General features: G+C 44.5%; 1 protein-coding gene across 1 annotated transcript in view; it reads right to left on the bottom strand.

Moving 5' to 3' along the window:
- Window positions 1-442: 442 nt before the first annotated feature.
- Window positions 443-26,115, bottom strand: part of Katnal2 (katanin catalytic subunit A1 like 2) — a 47,837-nt gene continuing 22,164 nt past the window's right edge. The window contains exons 8-16 of the mRNA XM_057788889.1: window positions 26,026-26,103; window positions 22,168-22,266; window positions 19,788-19,851; window positions 19,577-19,695; window positions 14,858-14,949; window positions 10,194-10,304; window positions 2,813-2,975; window positions 1,501-1,603; window positions 443-786 (exon numbers count right to left, since the gene is read on the bottom strand). Of these exons, the coding sequence (XP_057644872.1) occupies window positions 647-786; window positions 1,501-1,603; window positions 2,813-2,975; window positions 10,194-10,304; window positions 14,858-14,949; window positions 19,577-19,695; window positions 19,788-19,851; window positions 22,168-22,266; window positions 26,026-26,103 (969 nt within the window). The 3' untranslated portion in view covers window positions 443-646. The remainder of the gene's footprint in view (window positions 787-1,500; window positions 1,604-2,812; window positions 2,976-10,193; window positions 10,305-14,857; window positions 14,950-19,576; window positions 19,696-19,787; window positions 19,852-22,167; window positions 22,267-26,025; window positions 26,104-26,115) is intronic.

The following is a 26,115-nucleotide window of genomic DNA, read 5'->3' as shown; positions in this document are numbered from 1 at the left end:
AAGAATGTCTTGGTTCTACAATCATCAGCTCACGCAGCTGCAGTCACCTGTACAGGGCTGCCAAGACTGGGCCTGTTGCTGGGTGGTGGCGCACACCTTTAATCCCAGCACTCGGGAGGCAGAGGCAGGGGGATCCCTGTGAGTTCAAATCCAGCCTGGTCTACGAAGTGAGTTCCAAGCCAGTAGCACTACACAATGAGACCCTGTGGTGGAGGAAAGAAAGGGAGGGAGGGAGGGAGGGAGGGAGGGAGGGAGGGAGGGAGGGAGGGAGGGAGGGAGGGAGGGAGGGAGGGAGGGAGGGAGGGGATACTGATGGTACCTGACAGGCTTGAGAATGTGAAATTAAGAACAGAGACTAAGAAAATACTTTTCTTCAAAATGAAGACTTCAGTTGACAAATAAGGAATACCACAAGAAACTTCTTCAAATTTTTATAGTGGAATTGTAAGAACCCTCCATTGCCTGACCCACACACTCGTGGCCAAAGCCTTCACTTTGCTGACATCCATGACACAAGATCTCGTCTCCAAAATAACACATTTGTCCAGATTCATCCAGCGTTCAAGAAAAATCTCCTCCCTTCCATCCCAGTCACGCGGTGGAGGCTCTCGCTGCCTCTGGCCAGTCAGGCTGAGTGCAGTTTTATTTACACAGACTCAAACTCCTTTTGCCAGGCCAAGTATCTCTCAGTCAGATTCTTTGCTGAAGGCTTGGTGTGAGCCAACACATCCAAAAAGTCCTCCGTGGTCACGGTATCCAGCTGGATCACGGGGAAATTGCTGCTCTCTAGACAAAAAGGCAACAGTCAAGGCGAGGTGCGGCACCTCACGGTGACGAGGGTTCTTGACAGGTTACTGGGCCAGGTCTGGAGACTGCACAATATCCCGTTCTTGACGGCTAATGCAGCTCAAACTCACATCTGAAGAGGGTTGTGGGGGACCTTTCTCAAGTGCAACAGAGGCTTTCAGCCCTGACACCCCAACTACCCCACCACCCTGCCTCCAAAAGGGACTTAAATATATTGTTATCAAATTACTGTTTACATTTTACACAGTATCTCAGATAAATCTGACCTCATGTCAGCATGGGTCAGAAAGAAAAAAAAAAAAAACAGCAGCCCGAATCTTGCAACAGAATGCAGCTGAGTACGTGGGGGGTGATGATTTCACCAGAGAGCATACAAATGTTAAAAGCCACAGAGCCTGGAAAACCAGGCTCCAGGCTCCACCTGCTGGTCAGAGTGGGTGGGACTCTTGCACGCAAAGCAAGCACTCTGCCACTGAGTCCATTTTAGAATTTGGATTTTGAGACGGGGTCTTGTTAAATTGCTCAGGCTAGCCTTGAGCTCACTATGTAACCCAAGCTGCCCTTAAACTTGATCCTGCCTCAGGTCCCAAGTGGCTGAAGTACAAGCATGCACCACCACACCCCTCTAAGAGTTGGAATACATGGGCACAAATTTCTCTACCATGCTGCCGTTGCTGTGGGTCTCAGCCATACCTGACTGGTGACTTTCGAGCACACTGAAGATCTTTCTCACGGGCCGCATGGCTGCCTCCCTGCAGACCAGCTTAATGTCGGAGCCTGAGTAGCCCTCCGTCTCCTGAGATAGCCACAAAGCCAGGGTCAGTCAGCAGGCAGAAAGGCTGGCATCTGACTCGCTCTTGTAGGCAGGATCCAGTAGCAGAGCACTGGCTTACAATCTTGTCATCCCTGTTCACTATGTCAGCCTCTCTGAGTAAGCAATGTTGGACAGAGAGGAGATGCTAACACGCCCAGAAAACTGGCCATCTGGGCGATAGCTTCCTCATACCTTCGAAGACGTTGTGAGATGCCAGTTGGAAGACTGAATCACCCAGTGTTGCCTAGTGGGGCCCTTACCCCAAGTCCACATTGGCTAAAGTGGACATTTTGTGCTTGTGATAAACAAGGTCATTCTTGTTTTGAGGGACTTTAGAAAGCATTAGGCTTAAGAGTCTACTCAAAGCAGAGATCCTGGGAATGGATGCCCGTGGTAGCTGTTCTTGGCTGTAAACTTGACTACATCTGGGCTTAACTAAAACTGAAGCAGCTGTGTGTATCTGTAAGGGATATTTTCTTAATTAAATCATTTGAAGTGGGAAGAACCACCTTTAAAATTAAGCTCTTCCGAGGTGATGCCCTCAGTCGGCATCACGCCTTCTGCTGGCAGCCTATTCAAGGCCATGAGGGAGGAAGCTGGCTCTCTGTTCGTCCTCACTAGGAAATCCATTCCTTCACTGGATGAGAGAACCATCAACTACCTCTTGGGAATTCTGGAGTATTCTGAAGACGTCCAGCCCCACGGTCTGAATTTGTGGGCCTTACTTTGATAGACAGACATTGTTGATGTAGCTAGATCATAGGATGTAAGCCATTCTAGTAAATCCCCTTCATATGTGTATACACACGCATATATATATATCGAATATACATATACTCATAAATTCTGTTCCTCCCGAGAACCCTGATTTACACAACACACAAAGAACATTAACAAGATACTTACCCTGAGCTTTCCTTTGCAAAGGATTCGTCAGTTCATTCATCACAGTCACCCACTGTGAAACTTAGAAGTGGAGTAACTGGGTTCTGAGGGCCGTGAGGTCCCTGGGGTCTCACAGCTGATATGCTGCAGGGCCAGGATTGGACCATAGGCTCTCTGAATCTGGACCCCATGCCACTCCCCGCAGCTCCTACTTTCTGTAGCCCAGTCTCCTGCAGCCCATTCTTTCATGAGGAGGGCTCCTCTGCCCTCCTGGGCAGCTCGGAGGCTCCCTCTAAGGCTGCCCACCTGGCTCAGCACGCTGTACTCCAGCTCTGTGTGCAACTCCAGGGCATGGCTCTTGCTCACAGGGGGCAGCCAGTGGTAGATCATGGCCTGTCTGGCCTCTTGGCTGGGGAGATCAACCAGAATCCTCTTCTCCAGGCGCCGTAACATGGCACAGTCCAGCTCCCTGTATCACACAAGAAGACAGGAAATGGATGGAGCAGCAATCAGTGCTTCAGACAGACAGAAGATAGATTTCTCACACTTGTTTGTGTGTGTGTTTGTTTGTTTGGTGTGTGAGGGTACATGGCACATGTGTGGAAGTCAAAGGACAGATTTTAGAAGTTAGCCAGGAATATGCCTAAGCTAATAGGTCAAGCAGTGTTTTAATTAATACAGTTTCTGAGTGGTTATATCAGGTCTGGGTAGCTGGGAACCAACAAGCAGTCTCTGCCTACAGAGATTAGTCTAGAAGACCAACAGCCCAATACCAGGAGTTTCAGAGAAAATAACAGAGGAATCTCATGCAGAAAACAACTCGATGGGATGTTCCACACTCCTAGTGAAAGGCTTTCTGCATTTGAAATGATAATGAGACCTAATGTTTAAACAGCATTTACTAAATGACTGTTCCAAGCATTTTTATAGATGCTAACTCACTTGCAACACCATGAGGCTGTGCTATTGTTGCCTGCATTTTGAAGATGAGGAAACAAAGGCTTTAAAAGGGTAAGTAGCTCCCCTGAGCTACTGATGACTCAGGACTGGCAGTATGACTTGGAAAACTGAAGCTGGTGCGGTTCTCTACCCAATGACTCCCAAGCTGCCTCATGGTAAGATTTCAGAAGACCAAGAACAAAACAGAGTGGCAAAAGTTTCCAGAGAGAAAAGACAAGTGACATACAATGGATTAAACATAACACTTCTCAAGCTGCACATGGCAGTGCACAGCTGTGATTCCAGAATGTGGGAAGCTGAAGGAGGACAATCAAGTGGTCAAGATTAGCCTGAGCTACACAGCAAGTTCTGGATCAGCTTAGGCAGCAGAACAAGATCACGTCTAATTAAAAACACCAACAACAAATTTTATCCATAGCAGTGTGAGATGTTAAAAGAGACCAAGGCCTTTAAAATTCTGAGGAAACAATATTTCTAATAAAAAATCTATATCTCGATCAAGCACTTTAGGTAATTTTAACACGTGAAGTCTAAATGACAAAACAAAGCAAAGCTGGGCAGGATCCGAGCACCAGAGGACCTGACACAGAAGGTAAGGGAACCACCAGGGTGGCAAGGTTAGAGCTCAGGGTCCCCTCTGCACACGAGGTGCACTGGACAAGCAATCCAGTTTGGACCTGGCATAAAGTTTCTAGACGACATACATGCAAGGGGAAGAATTTGACAGAATGGTACATCTGAGGGTATCAAGCAAGTGTCGATTTGGACAGTACCTAATTCGTGTCCACAGCTCATCCTGAGTGGCTTCTTTAGAGGAAGATCAAGACAACAGGATCACATGGTGGGGGTGGGAAAGCAATTATTCAATATAGATGTCTATATTGATCAACTAATGCCCTAAAGTGAGAGATTTACCTCAAAACTGCTTGTGGGTACAAAATAAGTGCAACTCTCCGACAGCCAGGCCTGATGGATGCACTCTTAGCGACATCAATAATCATAGAATCATATGAGGGAGGAAGCAAAGGACAAATGGAATGTACCCAGAAATCATTCTTTATGCCAATATATTTATATAAAAATGTAACTTGTGGCCACCAGAAAAGACTCCACCTGGCCCTTGCACTTAGATTTTACACTAGTTATTTGTGTTCTCGTGACTCCCTTCTCCTGGTTAGTCAGTACTTGTAGCTCATCAGTGGTCAGATCAACCAGTAAGCATGAGGTGCGTAGGACCCCTGCCTGCTGTAAACACAAAACACTGTATACCGCTGGCCACACTGAGCGCTACCAAGGGCCACAATGCCTTAGATTAGACCTTCAGGTATCCTCCTAAGGTCTTGACTTTTGTCCTTGCCGTACTGCATGGCCCTGGAACTGAGATCATTCCGAAATTGGGCAATGGAAACAAAGCACTGTACTTCCTTTTTTGTTTTTGGTTTTGTTTTGTTTTGTTTTGTTTGAGACAGGGTTTCTCTGTGTAATAGTCCTATCAGTTCTGGAACTAGCTCTTACAAACCAGTCTGTCCTCGAACTCACAGAAATCCGCCTGCCTCTGCCTCCCGAGTGCTGGGATTAAAGGCGTGCGCCACCACCGCCAGGTGAGCATTGTACTATCATTCTCGGGGAAGATTATGGTAATTGTAAATTTCAGGACTAATCCTTCAGGTTCCCACAGCAGTGCTTCTGAAGAGAACCTGAAAGATGCACATCCGGCTTCTCCTGTCCGAGAGGCCAGAGAATGAAGCAAGGGAGCCGCAGCAGTGCAGTCTTTGCTGTACGCATGCATGAGCTAGAAGTTTCACTTCATAGGGGTAAAAACCACCTCATGTTTCCCATTGGTTACTCCCACCCCAAAACACAATACCAGTAACTGAGGGGGAAGATCTGACGGCTCTGACCACAGATGAACTAGATCAGAAATCTTGTCGTGATATAAAAAGTACTTTTTGAATGCACAGTGGAACCCTTCTGGAGGCAGAAGCAAAATTCCCAAATGCTAAAATTAATGAGGCTCAAAGTCAAGACTGGATAGATAAAGTTGAAATTATAGGGAACTTAAGCTATTTGCCTCTTCGTTGTAAAGGCTTCATGTGGGGCAACCAAGAAAGCCTGGGTTCCTCAGAGGTAGAGCCAAGGCTCACAACATAAAGCAAATGCCCTATATGGTTGAAGGGCACATGCCCATTATGATAGCTTAGGCTAGGATAGTTCCCCGTTAGCAATGGAAGTCATCAGCTAAATGAGTCTCTTTGTCTTGCACTCCGGGAAGAGAAAGTCTGCATGGATAGTTCAAAACTATTGGCCTCATTGTCATCAGCCCAGACATCTTAAACTGAGAAGAAAAATTAAGTCAGAAGCTGGATGGTGGTGGCACAGGCCTTTAATCCCAGCACTCAGGAGACAGAGGCAGGCAGATATCTATGAGTTTGAGGCCAACTTGGTCTATAAGAGCTAGTTTCAGGACAGGCTCCAAAGCTATAGAAAACCCTGTCTCGAAAAACAAACAAACAAGAAAAAACAAAAAGGAAAAGAAAGAAAGCAAGGAAGGAAGGAAGGAAGGAAGGAAGGAAGGAAGGAAGGAAGGAAGGAAGGAAGGAAGGAAGGAAAAGAAAAATTAAGGTAGAGTGGCTCAAAACCCCAAACAGTCAAATTTTCTCTATAGGGTTCCAATGCATGACTCCCATAGATAGCATCTATGTCATTAATAAAATTACAAAATAACCATTAATAAATTACCATTAATGAATAAACCACTAATGAAATTACAAGTAACAGAAAACATGTAAATCTGTAACACTTGTGTATGCTCTGTACTGTGTATGCTATACTTTGACACAGCACCTGAATCAGCTTCCTGACACCAGCAAGCAGCAAGGGAGACAGTAGAGTCCGCATACCACTCACAGCGCCCCCCCCCCACCTCGTTTGTACAAGCTACCACAGAGTTAAGTAGACATCTCTAGATGGAATTTGCCTTAATAGCCCTGTTCAGCATTCATTCCCTCTGGACCGCTAGGCCTGAGCCTGTGAATACGCAACAATCAAGGCAGGTCAAATTAGCCCTAATTATGCTAAGTTTCTTAGCATTGCTATTACATTAAGTGGTGATATTAAATGTACAACATTTTTTATGCCTCTCTTTGCTCACTTACACATCGGACAACACAGAGAATTGGTTCCTTGCTGCTTCCTTCTGGCCCTCTCCCATGCTCTAGACCAGCCAAGGCAGGTGAACAAAAGCTGTAAGCCAGCTCACTGCTGAGACAGTGACAAAGAATTGCCAATGCCAGAATGATGCTCTTGATGAAAGCCACCCCAACTGTGAGGAATTTGATGTTCCTCACATGGTTGTTCTGAATTAGTTCTTTTCCCAAGCTGGACTGCTTGGATGAAATGAGATCCTGAAGCCAAGGAAAATCTTATTCATCAAGAATATTCCCTCTTCCTAGAAGTTTTCCTTATTAAAGGGATTGGCAATATACCACAAAGGAGTTAAAATACAAAGCCAGTAATTCCACTCCAGATATCTTTCATAACAACCAGAACTGTACCCAAAGGTGCTGTTTTGTGCATGTGTGCACTGGTTTATGTGTGTACATTCATGTGTGCTGGGGGTGCATGTAATGTGTGGAGGCAAGAGGACAATTATGGGGTGTCATTCTTCAGGCGCAACCCCCCCCCATTTTGAGGGAGTCTCTCATTGACCTGGAGCTCATGAAGTAGTCTTGGTTGGCTCGTAAGTAAGCCCCAGGGACCCACCTGTCTCCACCTCCCGGTGCTGGGATTATGAGTGCTCTCCTGACTGAGCTCCCTCCCTGCTCCCTCCTGTTCACAAAGGCTTCTATGCAAGAAAGCTCATTTCCCTGTCACTTATGAATAAAGTTTGGGAACGTCATACATGTTGAACAGAAAGGAATGATTAAATGATGGTATAGCCCACGTGTGGGAATTCTGGGCAGCTATTACGAAATCCAATTTTCAAGGATTATTTAATGACACTGGAAATGTTCTCACTATAATGTTAAGTAATGAAACCAAGACACTAGTGGGCCCGCACGATGGCACAACCTCTATGGAGGGAAATTTGGCAGCTACACCATAACTCCATGTGCATTACCCTTTGACCTGGGGGTTTTCCTTCCAGGAACCTATCTCAAAGCTACACTGGTTGGAACAAAAAGTGGCCTATCCATGCCCACTCCTTACTGCCCTACTGTCTGCAATAGCAGGAGAGGAACAACCCTGCTGCCATGCTGATGACAGATTAGATCAACTTTCAGAGATTCACAATGGAGGACTATGTAGCTATAAAGGAAGTAAGGAAGAATTTGTGGCCTTATTTGGAAAGATCTCCAGGATATTCTGGTATTTTGTTAAGAAAAAAAAACTCAGAACAATTTCTATGGTGTGCAGTCTTTTGTGTAAGAGATAAATGCAAGATTGTGAGACTGCTCTTGTAAAATATGGAGTGCTAGTCACAGGGTTGGACTGTCCAGCTATTATCAGTTGGAAGCCACTCTGGCAAACACATCCCTTTGGTTTATTTTCGTGTTTGTTTTCGAGACAGGGTCTCACTGTGGAACCCTGGCTGTCCTGGAACTCAGGATGTAGAGCAGACTGACTGGAGTTCACGAAGATCCCCCTGCTTCTGCTTCAGGAGGGATTATAGGTGTGTCCAACTGGGCCCGGGACAAATCCTGTTTTGTGATACACATACATTTTATTGGTTCTTTTCCTCTAGAGAACTCTGCTACACCCTATAATAACAGATATGCATTTTTTTTCAGAACATAGGCATACAAAGACCTGGCTTTCATCTCTTCTACATGATACAAATAGTAATGACAATAATAATAATAATAATAATACAATGAAAACATAACAGCACAATGAGATGGCATGACCACTTAGAAGCCCTGGCCATGAGCTGTGCAGCATGCGCTCAAGAAAGTGTTTTTTCAGAACTCACAGAACTCACCAGAGGCAACACTGCATTCCTGCAATCACAGCAGCCAGGAGGCAGAGGCAGGAAGACCTGGAAATCAAGGTCAGCCTGGGCTGTAAAATAAGATCATACCAAAACAAAAGCCAGAAAGGCAATCACTAACAAAACACCATGGTGTAGTTCTCAGTTTGGAGAAGTGGGGAAGGGGGCTTGCTCACTGCTAGTGGTGACACCTGTTTGTCGACATTTTGGGGTAACCAAGCAGCCCCATAGGGTGAGGGACAGCTCCCTTACAGAGAGTGATTTTGGCTGTCGACCAGAAGCAATGATAAAACCGTCACCTCCAGCAATGGGTCATGTCATGGTGAGTACAAAGCCAACAGGAGATGAAAGGTCGGGGACAGAGCTGGTATTGCAGGGGAGGAAGAGCAAGCGTGCACTAGGGTTTCTCCAAAGCGTTGTTCTTCCTGAGCAGAACATGAAAGTTTTATCCAGGCCACCCACACATGCAAGGAGGAAAGTTCGCTTAGGGGAAGGCACATTTCTGAGTATACTCACTAAGGTCCACATTTCTGAGCATGCTCAGTTAAGGTTATAGGTCAGAGAGTTTTAATCAAAATACAAAGAATAGCTTTGAAGGTTCATTAATACCATTTTAACGTATTTTTATGTGTATGAGTGTTTTGGCTACATGTATGTTTATGAAAGACATGTGTGTCTGGTATGGGAGAAAGGATGCTGGATCCTTCTTGTTTTGGAACCCAGAGGATTAGCATGATTGAAGGAGCTTTCCGTTTGTCCCTAAATATGAAAAAGGAGATGGGTGGAGTGAGAAAGCCCCCCCCTGCTTGCTGCTGTATGGGGTGGGGTGAGAGAGCCCTGTTCACTGCTGTTGGCCACAGGCTGATTTGCCTTTCATGACCTTGGTCACCCTCTAAGAATATTTTCTTATGCATATCCTTCCCTATCCAGGACATAAAAAATAATAATATGAAAATGTTCTGAAAACTGTAAGAGCATTATAACATTTTTAAAATATATTCTCTGAGTAGATATTGTTTTCCCCGAATCAGCATCTCTTATTTCCCAGTTCTTCTAGAATTGTTCTTAGACCACTCTGGGATACAGTTTGAATAGGAAACTCTGAGAGTAGATTATATTTTCAATTAGAGATTATTTAGTTTTCTATTTACTATATGGCATTAGAGATAGAATTTTCCTCCTAACTTAAAAAACTTTAATTTTAATTCCAATAAAAATCAAGTCATTATTTCTGAAATGTTCTTTGAGAACTAGAGATATTAAGCATTTATAGGTCTATGCAAAACCTCTGCCTGATTCAAAAAAAACCTATAGTCCCTCCTATATCCTAATTTCTGTTACTTTAATAATAATATAAAAAACTGACAAAGGCGACTTCAGGGAGAAAGGGCTTGTCTAGCTCACAACTCCAGGCTACTATCTATCACCGCAGGGCAGTCAGGTGGCAGGAGCCATGGCCGGGAGCAGAGGGAGATGAAAGCATGCATGCCTCTTGATGAGCTAGACTCTACTCCTATACAGCTTAGGGCCCCCGACCGCTGGGACCGGCGCTGCCTGCTTTCACATTGGTCTTTATGGCCATGGGAGATTGACTCCTTGTCACTCACATCCACTAGGGATTCAGTTCGTGTGTGGCTTCAGTGCCTCCTCCTATAGCTCTCACTGAAGTTTTTATCAGTATTCAGTAGATCATGAAAATGCGTGCAACGTGTGTGACGTGTTCTCTTGATACCTTACCACGGCAGGTTAGACGCTGCTAAGACAAACACGAGATCCTCCGAGCGGGCCAACCCATCCATCTGTACCAGGAGCTCCGTCTTCATTCGGAGGCTCCCTTCGTGTTCTCCTCTGCAGAGACAAGGAGATAGGAGGCCCTCACTGGCAGAGCCTTTGCCCTCCTCACAACAATGCCCTGTGGCTGAAAAACAGGCTCCATTCTGATAGCAAATAAATGGGCATTTCAGGTGCTTTATTTTCACATAAAAAAGTATAAAAAGTAAATAATACAATGATGATATTTAGAAGAAAAGTGAAGGTTGACATAGAACTAAAAGAAAATGATAGAAGGATGGTGAAATTAAACGTAACCCAGCTTTGTCTACCTGCTCCTTTATTTAACCCTTTAAAATGCCATAATTGCCAGGTGTGGCATGATGGCCTGAAACTGGTGAGGCTGAGGCAGGAAAACTGCCGTGAGTTTGTAGCTAGCCCAGGTTCCATAGCTTCAGCCAGCTTGGGCTTAAACAATCAAGTTTAATGACTTGAGTTGAAATGGCATAGTAGAATAACCCATTTATAGAGCAGGCTTCACATGATGTTCATACTTCTTATTCCTGTGTATGTGTGCATTTGTGCTTATAAAATCCCTGCACTGAGTTGGCTTCATCCTCTCCTAATGAAATGTATAATAATGACAAAGATTAGTGTCTGTTCTCTGTGTGCATGTGCTAATGTTAATGTAATTGTCCATACTTATGCACAACTAGCATGATCAAAACAGTTGCCCTAATTTTTTTGTCTGTTTTTGTTTTTTCAGATAGGGTCTCACTATATAGCCTTGGCTAGCCTGGAACCCACTGCCAGGCTGACCTCCAACCCACAAAGATTTGTCTGCCTCTGCCTCTGCTCCTTGAGCGCTGGATTAAGGTACGTGCTATCATGCTCAGCTTCATTGAGCGCTGGGTTAAGGTGTGCACTATCATGCTCAGCTTCATTGTCCTTGTGTTTTAAACTGGGATCTTCAAGTCCCATACAGGGACCCCAAAACTCAAGGAGAACCTGGGTGAAGCACTTGCCACCAGGGGTAGGAAGAACCAAATTAGCCAAATCTAGGCCACCCCTGAGGCAGGCCAGAGAGGCCTGTCTTTGCAGGGGAAGACCAGTGAGAGCACACAGGGGCCTGTGGCTCGGGTGCAGCTGGCTGCTCCTGTCAGGCTGATGGAGCAAGGCAGAGGGCTGCAGTGGGATCTGACAAGGCACAGTAAGGTCAGGTCCATGTCCCATGTCAGTCAGACGTAAAGTCCACCCATCCTGCCTGCAGCTTCGTTCCTCTGTTTTCCTGCTGGGAAAGTGGTTTCCACTGGGTAAAATTTCACAAATTATTTTCTAATTCTACTTTTATATTTCCAACAAGCAAATTCTTTGCCTTTTATTAGCCTGGGCTTTGTCTCGATAACAGACTATTAAAGGTCACTAGTAAATAGAGCTACACAGAAATTTTCCAAACACCTGTTTTTTATATTTCCAGATTGAGGTGCCCAATTTAATAAAAGTTTCAAAAAGTATCTCTGATCATAACAAATCAATCAGGTTGATAGAGTGCTTTCCTAGCAACCACAAAGCCATGGGTTCAATCCCCAGCACCGGTACTCACACATGTAATCCCACATTTGGGAGGCAGATGCAGGAGAATCAAAGTTCAGGATCATCCTAAACTATACAGCAAGTTCAACGCCAGTCTACGATACATGGGAACTCTAAGGATGTTTGGGAAAGCTATATGGAAACTTACTATTTTATGCTTCATATATATGTGTGATGTATTTAATTAATTATTCTTTATCAATAAAAATTGGGAGTCGGATATCAGTAAGATATCTGATATCAGTAAGAGTAAGAGCCTGAATAAACAAAGAAGCAGAGGAGAAGCCACCTGAGATCTTCTATCTCTTCTGTTCCTCCATCCAAAAGGGCTGGGATCCTAAGCCCTGCCTTACTACTTCCTGTCTCCTATCAGTCCTCTATGGTTAATATGGTCAGTTAATGGCTAGCTCCACTCTCTACTCAAATAAAACTTTATTGTCAGAATGTGATCAAAATATATACAACATATGTGTGTATCATGTATGTGTGTGTACATATATATGTGTACAAACACACACACACAAATTCATACAAGAGTTTAACTGGAGTTGCCCCTCACAGGGAATTAAACTCATCTCAGAACCCATCCGTAGGTTGTCAAATAAAAAGCCTCAGACTTTCCTCTCCTCTATCATTGGTCAGGGGTGTCCTAGAGAACCCAAAACAAGGGCTACTGATACTGCTCTTGAGCGCCCATCAGAACTTGATTGCAAGACCCTGTTGCTGAAGACAGCACACACATTGAGAAATCATGTTAGTATTGACCAGGAAGCTTCCTCCCTACTGGGTAACTCACCAGAGGGTGCTATGCAGGATGCTAGGAGAGGAGGAGTCAACAGTCTTTTGTTGTTATTGTTTTTCCGAGACAGGGTCTTTGTATCTCTGGCTGATGTGAAATTCATTATATTGACCAGGCTGATCACAGAGATCCGCCTGCCTCCGCCTCCTGAGTGCTGGGATTAAAGGCGCGCACCATTATGCCTGGCTTGGGAGTCAACAGTCTTATCCAGCTCCAACCCCTGTAAACTGCAGTAATGATGGATATGGTAATAGTCACATGGATGTTATGGAGCTATCCAACTGCTTTCTGATTCACTGGAGAAAGTGCATGCCTGGTACTACAAATCCAGCCAATAACCCAAGGTTGGGGAGTTCATAGACCCCAGGGGTCAACCTACTACTATGATTTCGCTAACTGGGCATAGTATAAAACTGCACTCTAAAGTCCTAACTCTCTGCCCATAGTGGAGCTCTCATATTCTTTCAGAGAAGTTTCTTTGGGCGATAGACAGTGGCCAATGCAGAAACTCAGACTGGTCAAAGTGAAGAGAGTAAGTGGCTGTGGCATGCTCCACTAATGGGACAGATCTGCCACAGCCGTCCTCTCCTGAAGCTCGGGAACCATTTCAGAAGCCAGGGTAGGAAGGAGTCAGGGAGAACCGGAATCGACAGCATCTCCTGGGCATGACAGAACCACTACACTCAAGACCTCAGTAGCTCTGAGTGCCTCACCAGACCTGCACAAGGGCCAGCCCGTCAGTGTCTAGCACGGAGCCCGCACTCCTAACTGAGAAGCTGTGTACCGACCATAGCTTCTAGGGGAGGGGAAAGTCAGTTTTCTTTAAGGGCGTGGCTCCTGGTAAGTCGACCATGCTCCAACGGATGGCCCTACACCCAGAAGTATATAGTCAGCACAAGTCAGAGTCAATGAATTTTTAAATAAATAATTTTCAAAAAATAAAGACACGAGCCAGGCAGTGGTGGCGCACACCTTTAATCCCAGCACTTGGGAGGCATTGGCGGAGAGATCTCTGAGCTTGAGGCCAACCTGGTCTACAAAGCAAGTTCCAGGACATCTAGGACTACACAGAGAAACCCTGTCTCAGGAAAAAAGAAAAAAAAAAGGAGGGAGGGGTGGTGAGAATCTGGGGAAATTAAAGGGAGTAACTGAGAGCAAATGTGTGCAAAATAAACTGTATGAAATTCTCGGGGCTGGAGAGATGGCTCAGAGGTTAAGAGCACTGGCTGCTCTTCCAGAGGTCCTGAGTTCAGTTCCCAGCAACCACATGGTGGCTCACAACCACCTGTACTGAGATATGGCGCCCTCCTCTGGCATGCGAGCATATATGAAGGCAGAATGTTGTATACATAAATAAATAAATCTTTAAAAAAAAAGAAATTCTCAATTAATAAAATATTTTAAAATAAATTTTTAAAACTTAACAATGGGGACTGAGGTGATAGGTAAGTTGGTAAATGTCAGCCCTGAGGACCTAAGCTTTGACTCCCAGCATCCATGTGAAAGGCCAGACCAGGGGCACATTCTCTCTCAAAAACACAAACAAAAACAATGCAGAAAGAGACCTCTGACCTACACACACATGCACACACACACACACACTACAAGCACCAGCACAAACGTGCACACATACAACATATGTCACACACACGCACAAAATCAAGCAGGCAAACAAACAGCCGTATTTGCCCTTTTGAAAGCATAACCAGAAAGCATTTGTAACTGAGAGGTGCTCCTTCCTTCTGGGGACATTTTTGGACACTTAATCTTTAGAAATAATGCATGTGACAGATGTCCAAGAATCACCGGTTCCTCTGCCTCCAGAGAATGTAATGCAGAATCGGCTGATCCTGCGGCTGCATAGGCCAACCCCAGTCCCCACAGGCAGCCATCCAGCCCCAGTCCCACAGGCAGCCCTCCGGCTCCAGAGGAGGTTATTTTGAGGCAGCTAGGCCATCGTGGCAGCCTGGGATCCTGCGGCTGGATGATCTTCAGGCCTGAAAGCCACTCTGTGGGGAAGGGGGGGGATGGTGTTTCCTCCGGTTATAAAAACTATTTAAATCAGCTACTCAGTTAACAGGATCTAATTTAAAGACCTTTCTATGTGTCTGCAGAAAATTTGTGGGCTTATTAACAGGCTCATTCTGCTGGTAAACATCGATGGGCTTCCGACCATCACACACACTTACGAAGGGGAGAAATGATGACCAAAAAAACCCAAACCCAAACCGTCTGTTACCCAGGAGTCATGCCTCTCTGACTTATCACAGACTCCAGCTCGTCCAGGAAGATGGTGGAGGGTGCATGATAGCGGGCAAGTTCAAACAGCACCTGAGTGGGGAAAGGCAAGAGCGGGGTCAAATATGTATTCTTAAGTTAGTCTTTGACAAACATGTCAACTTTAGCCCTCAAATGTTCCCAGATTAAAAGTTTAGAACTGCTGTAATAATAAGCATTTGCTCTACACCAGTACTCTGGGGCAACTTTATAACCATCGCCGTTATTTCTCCCTAGTTCCACCTTAGGGGGATGGATGGTCCAGTTATTTCCATTTATCAGTTGATAGAGAGTGGGCAGCAAGTTCAAGGTTCCGAATGATGGGTATGAGAGCTGAAGATAAAATTCAGTTCCCAAGCTCCTAATTGCCTTGTTAACCCTCGGGACACCTGCCAATAACAGGCTCCATGTGGACACAAACATAAAATACATAAAATCATGTAGTAACTTTCCCCCCTTCATCTATAGAAAATAGGATTATTCTCAGAAGGAAGAAATTCAGGAAAAGGACACTCATGGATAACAAACTGAAAATGTCCTTTCTGCTCGCCTCGTGATTCCACAGGGCCCCGCTCCACCTCAACACTGCTTGCTAGGATCAGGTTCTTTGTACACCTTTTCCCTTTTGTTTGCTATTGTTGCTGGGTTTTGTTGTCTTGAAACAGCTTCAGCTAGACTGGAACTCACAGTATAACTCAGACTGGCTGGTGAACTCAGGGGATCCTCCTGCCCTGCCTCTCAAATACAAGAGGAGCAGATTCCCAAAGGCAGTTCTTGACGGAATAAGATGTTCTGTTCCAGAGTAAAATATGACAGACTGAACAAGAACAAGAAAGCAGCCAGCAAAAGAACAGACATAAAAACAAAATAAAGAACTCGATAGGGAGATATAGTGGTAGTGAACAGTATAAAGAGCTAAATCTTTTATTTTTTTTTTTAAATCCTGCAGCGATCTCTCGAGCGCCATGTTCAATTCTTCACTGGCTGACTGGAGAATGCAGCAGTGATGAGCAGAAAAGCAGAGATTCTTCAGCTGCCATAGGGATTTATTCTCCATGTCACTGAGCATAAGGAAAGCATTGCAGGATAAACAAGAGGGAAATGCTCCCGTGTGGCTTTCAGGAGTGGCAGGATATCCCTCTGAGGAAATCTCTCACATCCCCTGACTCAGTGAGTCCAAGGTGATGAGTCACCATTTCCCTGTCACAAAACTAAGAGAAGGACTGTGTGTAGATGTTTCCTTTAATAGAAATATCCCCCCCCACCCCAGACAAAGGACGGAAGCTAAGAAGACTCAAGAAATAAAGGGAACATAAACGTCTTCAGGAAGTAAAGGGAATTTACAGGCTCAGGAAGGAAAGGGAACTCATAGGCTCAGGAAGTAAAGGGAACTTACAAGACTCAGGAAGGGAAGGGAACTTACAAGACTCAGGAAGGAAAGGAAATTTACAGGCTCAGGAAGTAAAGGGAATTTACAGATTCAGGAAGTAAAGGGAACTTATAAGGCCCAGGAAATAAAGGGAACTTAGAAGACTCAAGGAATAACAAAAATTGAAAAGGCTCAGGGAATAAAGGGAATTTACAGGCTAGGGTAGTAAAAGGAGTTTACAAGGCTCTGGGAACTCTTGAAATACAAGACTTACAAGGCTGATCCCCATGGGTGTAGAAGCATGAACAACTGGTACAGAGAGGAGATTCTGTGATTGGTGGAACTCCCTGCAAGTTGTCTAGGGAGCACCAGGTATGCATCCTTCATGAATCATCACCTAAGCTAGGTGGGCTTTTTGGTGATTCAGATATTTTTACTTCTATGCCAGTCATCCATGTTCCAAAACTCACTGGTTGACACTTGGGTAGAAATGTTTATTTGGTATATAGCTGGGTGAATACACATGGTTCACACACACACACACACACACACAGCAAAAGTCATTAAACAAAGGGCAATTCTGGGAAATTTATCACTAAGACCTCTCTCATACACTGGAGACCAGCCAATTAGGAACAAGTAACTTTTCTTCCTGTCACAGAAAGAGAAGCCCAATTATACTTGATTTTAAAAGTGATTACAATAACACCAATTGACTCAATGAAAAAGAGGATATTAGAACCCTGTATCACTACACACAGTTTTAAGGAGCTTACTCAGGTGTAGGAAATCAAGGGCCTCTTCAACATAAAGTTAGAAGAACTAACTGCATTCAGGGCTTAGGTCCATATTGCTCAAATTACTGAGTTTCCATTCCCAGAGAATAAATAGAATCCTGGTAAGTGCTTCTAGAAGCATTAGTCTAAAATATCCAGAGGTGCTTGGAGGAAGTTAAATCATATGAAGGGGAGGGAGATGTAACCATCAACAGGTGTATGCATTTGCTAAAGAGATCACTCAGCTATTCAATAGTGCTCAACTCCTAAGAGGCAGGAGCATTAGGAGAGGAGGGGGGTTCACAGCCCAAAGGTTCCCTATAAATAACTCCTTAATTGGAATAGAAAGAAAAACAAATGGGAGAAAACGCTTTTCTGATTGAGGGGAAGGTCCTAAAGGATTTGCTTTCCTTAAAAACCTTTACAGGAAGGGGTGGACAGAATGACTAAACTTCCCCAAGTGAGGATCTTCCCAAAATCTCACAGAACAGGAAAAAATAACTTCTACAAGGAAATAAGACCCTTCAAGGTTGGCAGAGGTTTCCAGTTTCTTCTTGAATATTTTTCATATATTTAAATGAAAATGTATTTTTCATAAGAAAAAAGAAATATAAGTATCTTCTAAAGTAACTTGTAAAATGCTCAAATTAGGGGTCTGGGGAGGTGGCTCATTCAGTAAGGGGCCTGCCGTGTGACCTTGAGAATATGAGCTCATAGATCCCAAATCAAGGAAATGTACGCTTTCATGCATTTTCCATAAAGCTAGATTCTTTTAAATATGTAGTGAAGGAGATGGAGACCTGGGACAGGAAGGATTGCCTCACTCCTGGAATGATACTAAAGCAGAAAACAAAAAAACCTGAGCTAAAAAAAATACTCACAAAGAAGGAACATTCGTGTGATTGGCATTTTTAGACATTCAACACTAAACAAGAAACCATTTTCTCTCCATCTCTGTTAGGATAATCATGAAGTATCTAAATGTACATGTCTGTCCACCTAGGGCTTGTCCAAGGAATCTGGGAACTTTCTTGAAACCCTTTGCAGTGTCTTGTGCTCATGGTTCCAAACACTTTTTGTGATGGGACACAAATCTCTACTCTTCAGGGGAGGGTGTCTTTTGTGAGTTGTTTTACTGTTACTCAACACACAGAAGTTAAACACACACACATCCCAAAGAGCTTTAGGCTGATAATGATGGTAGTTAATTGAACCTCAGCCCTTTGAAACAGAACTGACCAGAACCCTAGGGATCCACACACAGCAGATAAACAGGAGCGCCTGGGGATCTGGTCTGAGACAGCCTCAGGATAAAGACCAAAGGAGAAAATGTAAATATTTTCATAGATTTCATCTTGATCCAGGCACTGTGGTACACAATCTATAATTCCGGCACCTAGGACAATGAGGTGATCCCAAAAGACAGATCATAAGTTCAAGGTCAGTCTGAGCTACATCTACAAAAAGGCCTTGTCTCAAAACAGTACCACTAAAATAAACAGAGCAACAGAAAAATACAATGCTGAGTGAGTGATAAAAATTCATAAAAACTTAAACATTTGAAACAACTTGAAAATGATAACAAGGGGCTAAGGGCTAATTTGGTGTTAGAGTAATTGCCTGACATGCAAATGCCTGCATTTAATCCTTAGAAATGAATGAATGAATGAATGAATGAATGGTCAAAGTAATAAATAATAGGTATGGTCTTATTTTTTTTAACCAACCCTTCTAAAATATCCCATTATGTCTTCTAAGCAGTCTATGATCATTTGGAAATTAGCTTTATGAGGGACCATAATTCCAGAGTAATATTTTAGGATGATTTCTTTTCAGAAAGTAATTTTACATTCACTTAGTATTGATTACTTATCAGTCTCTCTACAGGAGGCAACAGTCTAACAGGATTCCTGGCAAGGAACCCCCTTTATGGCGAGGTGTACGTCACAGCATCTGTTCTCTTAGGGTGACAGGAAGATACAGCAAAATGTTAGAGTGTAAGAGATGCCATGGACCAAGAACAAGATATTGTAAAGATGGAAACAGCCTTCCAAGGAGAGAACACACTGTGCATGCCATGAACAGAGGAAGAAAAGTTGCTCAGAACATCTGAAAGAATAATTAAGGTTTACGTCTTTCAATTTCTCCACAGAGTGCTTAGTGTAGGGTCTTGGCACACGGCAGTGGCCTCACACTAAATGTTAACTGGATAAACTGTACATGCTTAATAATGAATGGTTCTTGAGTGGAGGAAACAGTAGGCCACTTTAGAGACTTTTATTCTCGCTTTTAGCGCTAAATTGTGTGAATCAAAAAATAGCTGTTGGTAAAATTCCAGAAGAAGGGAGTCCATGTTTTGCTGGTGACACTATGATTAATACCCACATGTGACAGTCAATCCAATTCCTGGGCTTTGGGGAGTCACAATCCAAGCCGAGGCTAACATATATACCTCCTTAAAACCAACATGCTCTAGCATTATTTTGTACTTTGGTATTCTAGAAAACTGATTTTTAAACATCTTAAGAATTCCTACCCGGACAAGTTTTTCTGAATCTCCTCTCCACTTGCTGACAATGGTGGAGGCAGAAATGTTAAAGAAAGTTGTTTTGCACTCAGTGGCCACGGCTTTGGCCAGCAGCGTCTTTCCTGTACCTAGGGACACAAGGATGACCATGAGCAGGGGCTACTGCTCCTTGCCTCACCGCCAGGCAAAGGCCAGGCTCCCACAGACATCCTCCACTTACCTGGAGGGCCGTAAAGCAGCAGACCTTTCCAAGGGGAGAGGATGCCTGTAAACAGCTGTGGGTACTTGGAGAACAAAGACAAGGTGAGCATGAATACATCAATCTGCACATTCTTAGCAGGCAGGGCAGGAGTTCCTGCAAAACAGCCCCTCTAAAGCTTAGCCCCACTTTTTTAAGGTCTGCTCCTCTGTGTGGATCTTGTTTGTGCCAGGGGCATTTTCACACTGGGTAAAAATGTCTGACTTAATTTTTGTGGCTTCTTGAAAAGCTATATATATATATATATATGGAAAAGAAAGGTATATGCAGCTATTTCTTCTCTGTGGCAATAGTTATTCCCCCCCCCCTCTCTCTTTCAAGACAGGGTTTCTCTGTGTAGCCCGGCTGTCCTGAAATTCACTCAGTAAACCAGGCTGACCTTGAACTCACAGAGACCCACCTGCCTCTGCCTCCCGAGTGCTAGGATTAAAAGCATGTGCCACCACCGCCCAGTGACAATAGTTATTTCTATGCATATAATTTCCTTCCCTCTATGTTCTCCATGTGGAGCCTTCATCTCCTTTTTAAAAATCATAAAGAAGACACAGATCCAAGATAAGGCCTAGAACCAACCCATAAAGGTGTGTGCCCATGGGAAGCTCTATGGGGTAGCCTGTGGCAGAGGCTGGGGACACGGAGGCTCAGAGGATGCTACCAGATTTCAGTTGGGTCTCTTCCATTAGCTCAAGTTCAAACCTTCTAGGAACTCGACAGGACTGGTGGAGGACAGGGGAAATGGCAAACACACTCCCATCGCCTGTGAAGGGTATAATGCCATGGACATAAATAGCACATCCAGAAACGGGGAGGGCTGTAGCTCCGTGGTAGATTCTCTTGCCGACCACGTTAAACACTGTGGGTTTGTTCCCCAGAATAATGAGAAAACAGCATATCCAGGGTGCTGATAAAATGCTCTATCCTTCCCAAAAGTTTTGTGCTATGGTTTCACTCTTAGCTCTGAATAAATATATTTCTTACTCCCACCTGAGCAGGGGGAGGAGGGAGGGAAAGATAATCTGAATTTAATGTTTTTTTGTTTCCTTAGAATGAAAGTACGGCAAAATCAAGAGCTTCATGGAGTTAGAGGTAGCAATACACAGTTACTGTTGTTATTTTAATGAATGTGTAATCTTGCCCTTAGGAAATTATAGACCACAAATTACACAAATTCTGTATAGTAGCCTCCCACAGAAGAAAGTGGGGTTCTCCACCACCTGTATCTGGTTCCTGGCCTTCTGACCTTGCCCAGTGGGATGCTAAAGAATTATAAGATAAACAAATGGAAGGGGGGCCATGAAAAAGCTCACATGTTAGGACATGATCTTTCTTCCCTCTCTCTAAGAACCTGTGTACAAGGCTGAACTTGTTTGTTGCAGGATTTGGCCATCTGAAAAGACTTGACTGCCCATTATCCCAACTGTTCCCCCAATTCTCCCAGTCACCCTGGGAGCGCCAGGCAAATGATACTGTGTGGAGACAGATGAGGCAGCCTGGCTGGGTTCAGCTTAAACTGCCCACCACAGAATGACAAGCGAACTTCTGTTCAAAGATTGTTGTTTTAAGGCTCCGAGTGGCAGGGTGGCCTGTCAGATAGCAAACACTCTGCGATACTCTGACCGTCTCCTCACCCCTCTTGAAGTGTGCTGTTTCTTCTGTCAGTTTGTTTCGTGAGGTGTGTAGAAAATGGTCAAAAGCAGGTGATGAGAACAGCATGCTGGCCCTGCTGGTCACAGCCCTGGAAGGGACTGTCTGTCTAGCCGAGCAAAGCCCCTGATGGCAAATGGGGGGGGGGGGCGGTTTAGGTCTGAGGCAGATCCATAGGAACAAATGAGAGGCCTCTTCTGGGAGGTCTACGACAGGGAGCACACTCTTAGGGAGGCAGGCTAATGGTCAGTGTTTAGCATCTGAAAAGCTATATTCCACAATGTCTTAGGTCTTCAGTTACCACTGAGCAGACACTTTGAACCAATATAGAATGTGACTTTTTAGAAAGATTTATTTTTATTTTGTGGTAGTATGCACAAGTAACATACAAGTGCCTGAGGACCAGAAGAAGGCAGTGGATGCCCTGGAACTAGAGTTATAGTATTATAACTCATGGGGAGCTGTAGCGGCAGCTGCGAGCCACTTGATGTGGGTGCTGGGAACCTCCCCTCTGCAAGAGCTGCAACAGGAACAGGACTTAAACTGGTATAGCACAGACTGCACGTGATGCTCTAGCCCTGACCAAGGGTGGCCCAGTCAAAAGGCTACCTTACAGACAGAAAAGTCATCACGCCGTCTTTTCTTGACATAGCTTGTCTAGTTGATAGCAATCAGAAACATGGCTTCCCATACTTACCCTTATTGGGTACACAACGGCTTCTTTGACTAACTGCTTGGCCGCATCCAGTCCAATAATATCGTTCCACTTTATGTTGGGGTTATGGAGATAAATGTCCTGCAATATGCATTTGATTATTTTGCTAAAACTGACGTTTTCTTCCACTTCTGGAACAAACACGGCAGCACAGAACACCCGACTAAATAGGATATAATGTGCTGATGATAAAAAAAAAATGTTTCCCGAGTATTATAATGTAGACCTATGCATACATTATAAGTTGGGGTTACTTTACCAAAGAGATGGGAAAATAGTCAATGATTTTCCCTGGAGAAGATATTGATAGTAAAATATGGTACTTTTGGGGGGGGGGGCGGGTATAAGAGTGAGCTACACCTGCCATCAGCCAATAGCAACCTGTGCTGCGTTATGACCAGGTGAAGAAATGCCTTCAAATTACCCTAATTTTTAGGGAAAAACATATCCTTACGATAGCTGGGTATCTGTCTAGCTATTTGATCTGGCAAACACTTTCTTAATTTGTTGTAAACAGAGACTTCTCCTACGCTCCCCTGAAACCAATTTCCCTTTTCCCTAGTGAGCATTCCCTGCTTCCAGCTGGAGCGATTGCTTCTGCAGCGTTCGAGGAAGCCAACAACCAAGTGCGTGCGCACTTCCCCTCTTACGGGAGAGCCCTGTAGCGACCACCCCAGGGCAATCAATTAAGTCACTTTTACTGATTACTAATTTACAGTTTTCCAATTTCAATTTCACAAGACGCCTATGAACAATCGCTCTGGGCCCTTCTCCATCAGAGCTATTTCAGGCAAACAACGTCTGGAGTATTACTTTCTCTTAAGGTCCTTTCCTATGTCATTCTGAGTAAAGAACAAGTCTGGAAACTGCTTATCTACTTGTTTTGTGTGTGTGTTTAAATACGTGCTATGTGCACATGTTTCAAATATATAAAAGTATGTTTTTTTAAATGGCAAAAAATGTTATGGTCCTACAGCTACTCCCCTCTTCCCAGGGTTCCCCACCAGGAGTTCCACTTTTCTGAGAAGTATTTTGTAGCTTGAATTCTTTTTTCCTTCTTTTCCTCCTCCTCCTCCTTCTCTTCCTCCTCCTCCTCCTCCTCCTCCTCCTCCTCCTCCTCCTCCTCCTCCTCCTCCTTCTTTTTGAGACAGGGTTTCTCTGAGTAACAGCTCTGGCTGACTTAGAATTCACTTTGTAGACCAGGCTGGCATCAAACTCACTGAGATCTGCCTGCCTCTGCCTCCCAAGTGTTGGGATTAAAGGTGTGCACCACCACCGCCTGACTGTAGCTCGGATTCTAATTGGTTTTATCAATAAAAACTCGGAGTCAAGCCAGGTGGTGGTGGTGCATACCTTTAATCCTAGCAGGCAGATGAGGCCAGCCTGGTCTACAGAGCAAGATCCAGGAGAGGCTCTAAAGCTACATAGAAACTCTGTCTCAAAAGAAATAAAAACAAAACAAACTCGGAGTCATATATTAGGGGATGAAAGCTGAAAGATCAGAAAAAAAGAGCGGTCAGCCACTAGTTCTTACTCCTACCTCAGACCCAAAGGGCGATCCTGTCTCTATGAATCTGCAGACTGAATGCCCTGAGCTCCTGTCTCCTCCTCTCTTATATTTCTCTCTCTGCCCAGCCATACCCCTACCCGTCTCCACCTTCTTAGTGCTGGGATTAAAGGCCTGTGACTCCAAAATTCTGGGATTAAAGATGTGAGCCATCACTGCCAGGCTTGTTTTCTCTTTTAGACTACGTCAATCTTAGGTAGCCCAGGGTGGCCTTGAACTCACAAAGATCCATCTGTCTCTGTCTCCAGAGTGCTGGGATTAAAGGTGTGTGCCACCACTACCTGGCCTCTATGGCTAACTAGTGGCTAACTCCACACTCTGATCTTCAGGCAAGCTTTATTTGCTAAAACACAAAATACCACCACAGTATTTATTAGAAATGATTGGGTCACACGTGATGTATATTCTCCATTGTTGGACAGGGTAGTGGATAAAAAACCCAGTCTTCCATATTTTGTGTTTTGAGAGAGGGCCTCACTCTGTACCCCGGCCTGGAACTCACTGTGTGGCTGGGTTTCCCTGCTTCATCCTCTGAGTGCAAGATGATGGAGATTATATCACACCCAACTCAGGACTCCAAAATTTGGGGAGAGCACACATCTCTTATTGAGGCCTTTCTTAGGAAATCTTGGCACACAATGAGGCTCCATCTACTTTGGTATTTGAACAATCTGTAGATAAGTGCATTTCCCTCCACAGTCTAGAGGTGACACTGGGTTTAACAAGGTGATGTTTAATTTCCCAACCCAAAGTTCTTCCTTGTACACATCCAAAGTCATTTGTCATTGCAAATGATCTTCCCATCACTGGAAACATACAAGAAGGGGCTGTGTCCCCTTCCTCGGGAGTGTGGGATCCCTGCAGGTCACTTCTGTTCTCTACTCTGAACTTCATGCTATCCTTTTGTAGAGACAGAAAGGAGACTACAGATTTGGGGGGTTCTGAGGAGCATCAACCTCTGCTTCCTCATGCATCCTGGCGGGCTCACTTTTTACCCTGCTTCGCTGGTGGAAACCTCATAGCTGCCTCTCTTCTCTATCCCTTTACCACATCCACCTCACCGAAATGGCTTCTCAACACACAGGATGACCTGTGCACCGAGAGAGATGCTAATCCAGGATTCTTATCTCTCTACCCAGTTCTCCATCCTGGATACTGCTCAGGGTGGAGAATCTTGCCCCTCTCTGCACCCCAGCTTTGCTGCTCCCCAGATGCACTCATCCATGCAACCAGAGTCTTTCGAGGCAAGCCTGGGCAGAGTCCCCGTCCCGTGTGCCCCCCCTCCCCCGCCTCTATCTGCAGGTCCTTAGCAGCCTCTGGTAGTGCCTCTGAAGCAGATGCCCTTGCAGCTCAGCAACTGTATGCTTTTTGGAGGATTTTTTTTTAAATATTTATTTATTTATTATGTACACAATATTCTGTCTGTGTGTATGCCTGCAGGCCAGAAGAGGGCACCAGACCCTATTACAGATGGTTGTGAGCCACCATGTGGTTGCTGGGAATTGAACTCAGGACCTTTGGAAGAACAGTCAATGCTCTTAACCTCTGAGCCATTTCTCCAGCCCTGGAGGATTTTTTTTTAAAGAATCTTTTTGGCCTTACCTCAGTTTCCCTCTTCAATTAAACTGAGATCAGTGGAAATTAGAAAAATCATCTGTAATCAATAATCTATTCTCAACCTAAGAAGCTTGCTTAAAACCATCCAGCTAGAAAGAGAAGGCTCCAGAAATCAAGTGCAGGTCAAAGGATTTCAGGGTCGCATCACTGGCCGTTCATTTTCACCACCCTTAGGTCCATGGTGCAAGCTGCAAGTATCCTTAGCCTAGTGGTAAAAAATCTTTCTTACTAATCTGGTTATGTTCAAGGAAATTTCCAAGTGTGAGGTCATCACACTTCCAGACCCCGCATTTTCAGACTGGGGCTCTTTAAACAGAACACACGTGTGCTCCGTGCTTTTCTTAGAGCCCTCTTTCCCCTGCTCTGGAGCCCGCCAGAAAGCCTTTCACCTGTCCGTCCCTTTCTGCATCTTTTTTGCTGTCTGTTTTCTTGGCCCCTATAGTAGGATGGTGGGCTTTTTCTATTGTAATTTTATGATTCTATAATTTATTTATCATGCATTATTGTGCCTCTAAACAATATGAGTGCCTCTGCAAGTGGGGGCACTTTATAAATAAATGATCATATTTATTGTTATTAATAAAAGAAGCAGCCCACAATGCTCCAGGAGCCCTGGTCTGCCTCCATAAATTTGTGAACTGAACAGCAGATCTTACCCGGCTCACCACGGCTGCCAGTTCTCGCATCTCACTGTTCATGCCAATAAAAGCACTCAGAGGTTTCAGCAGCCGCTCCTGGGGAGAGGA

This window comes from Chionomys nivalis, chromosome 14 (genome assembly GCF_950005125.1).
Source record: "Chionomys nivalis chromosome 14, mChiNiv1.1, whole genome shotgun sequence".
Taxonomy (NCBI): domain Eukaryota; kingdom Metazoa; phylum Chordata; class Mammalia; order Rodentia; family Cricetidae; genus Chionomys; species Chionomys nivalis.
The sequence above is the reverse complement of the archived record's forward strand: the minus strand, read 5'-3'. Positions and strand labels throughout refer to the sequence as shown.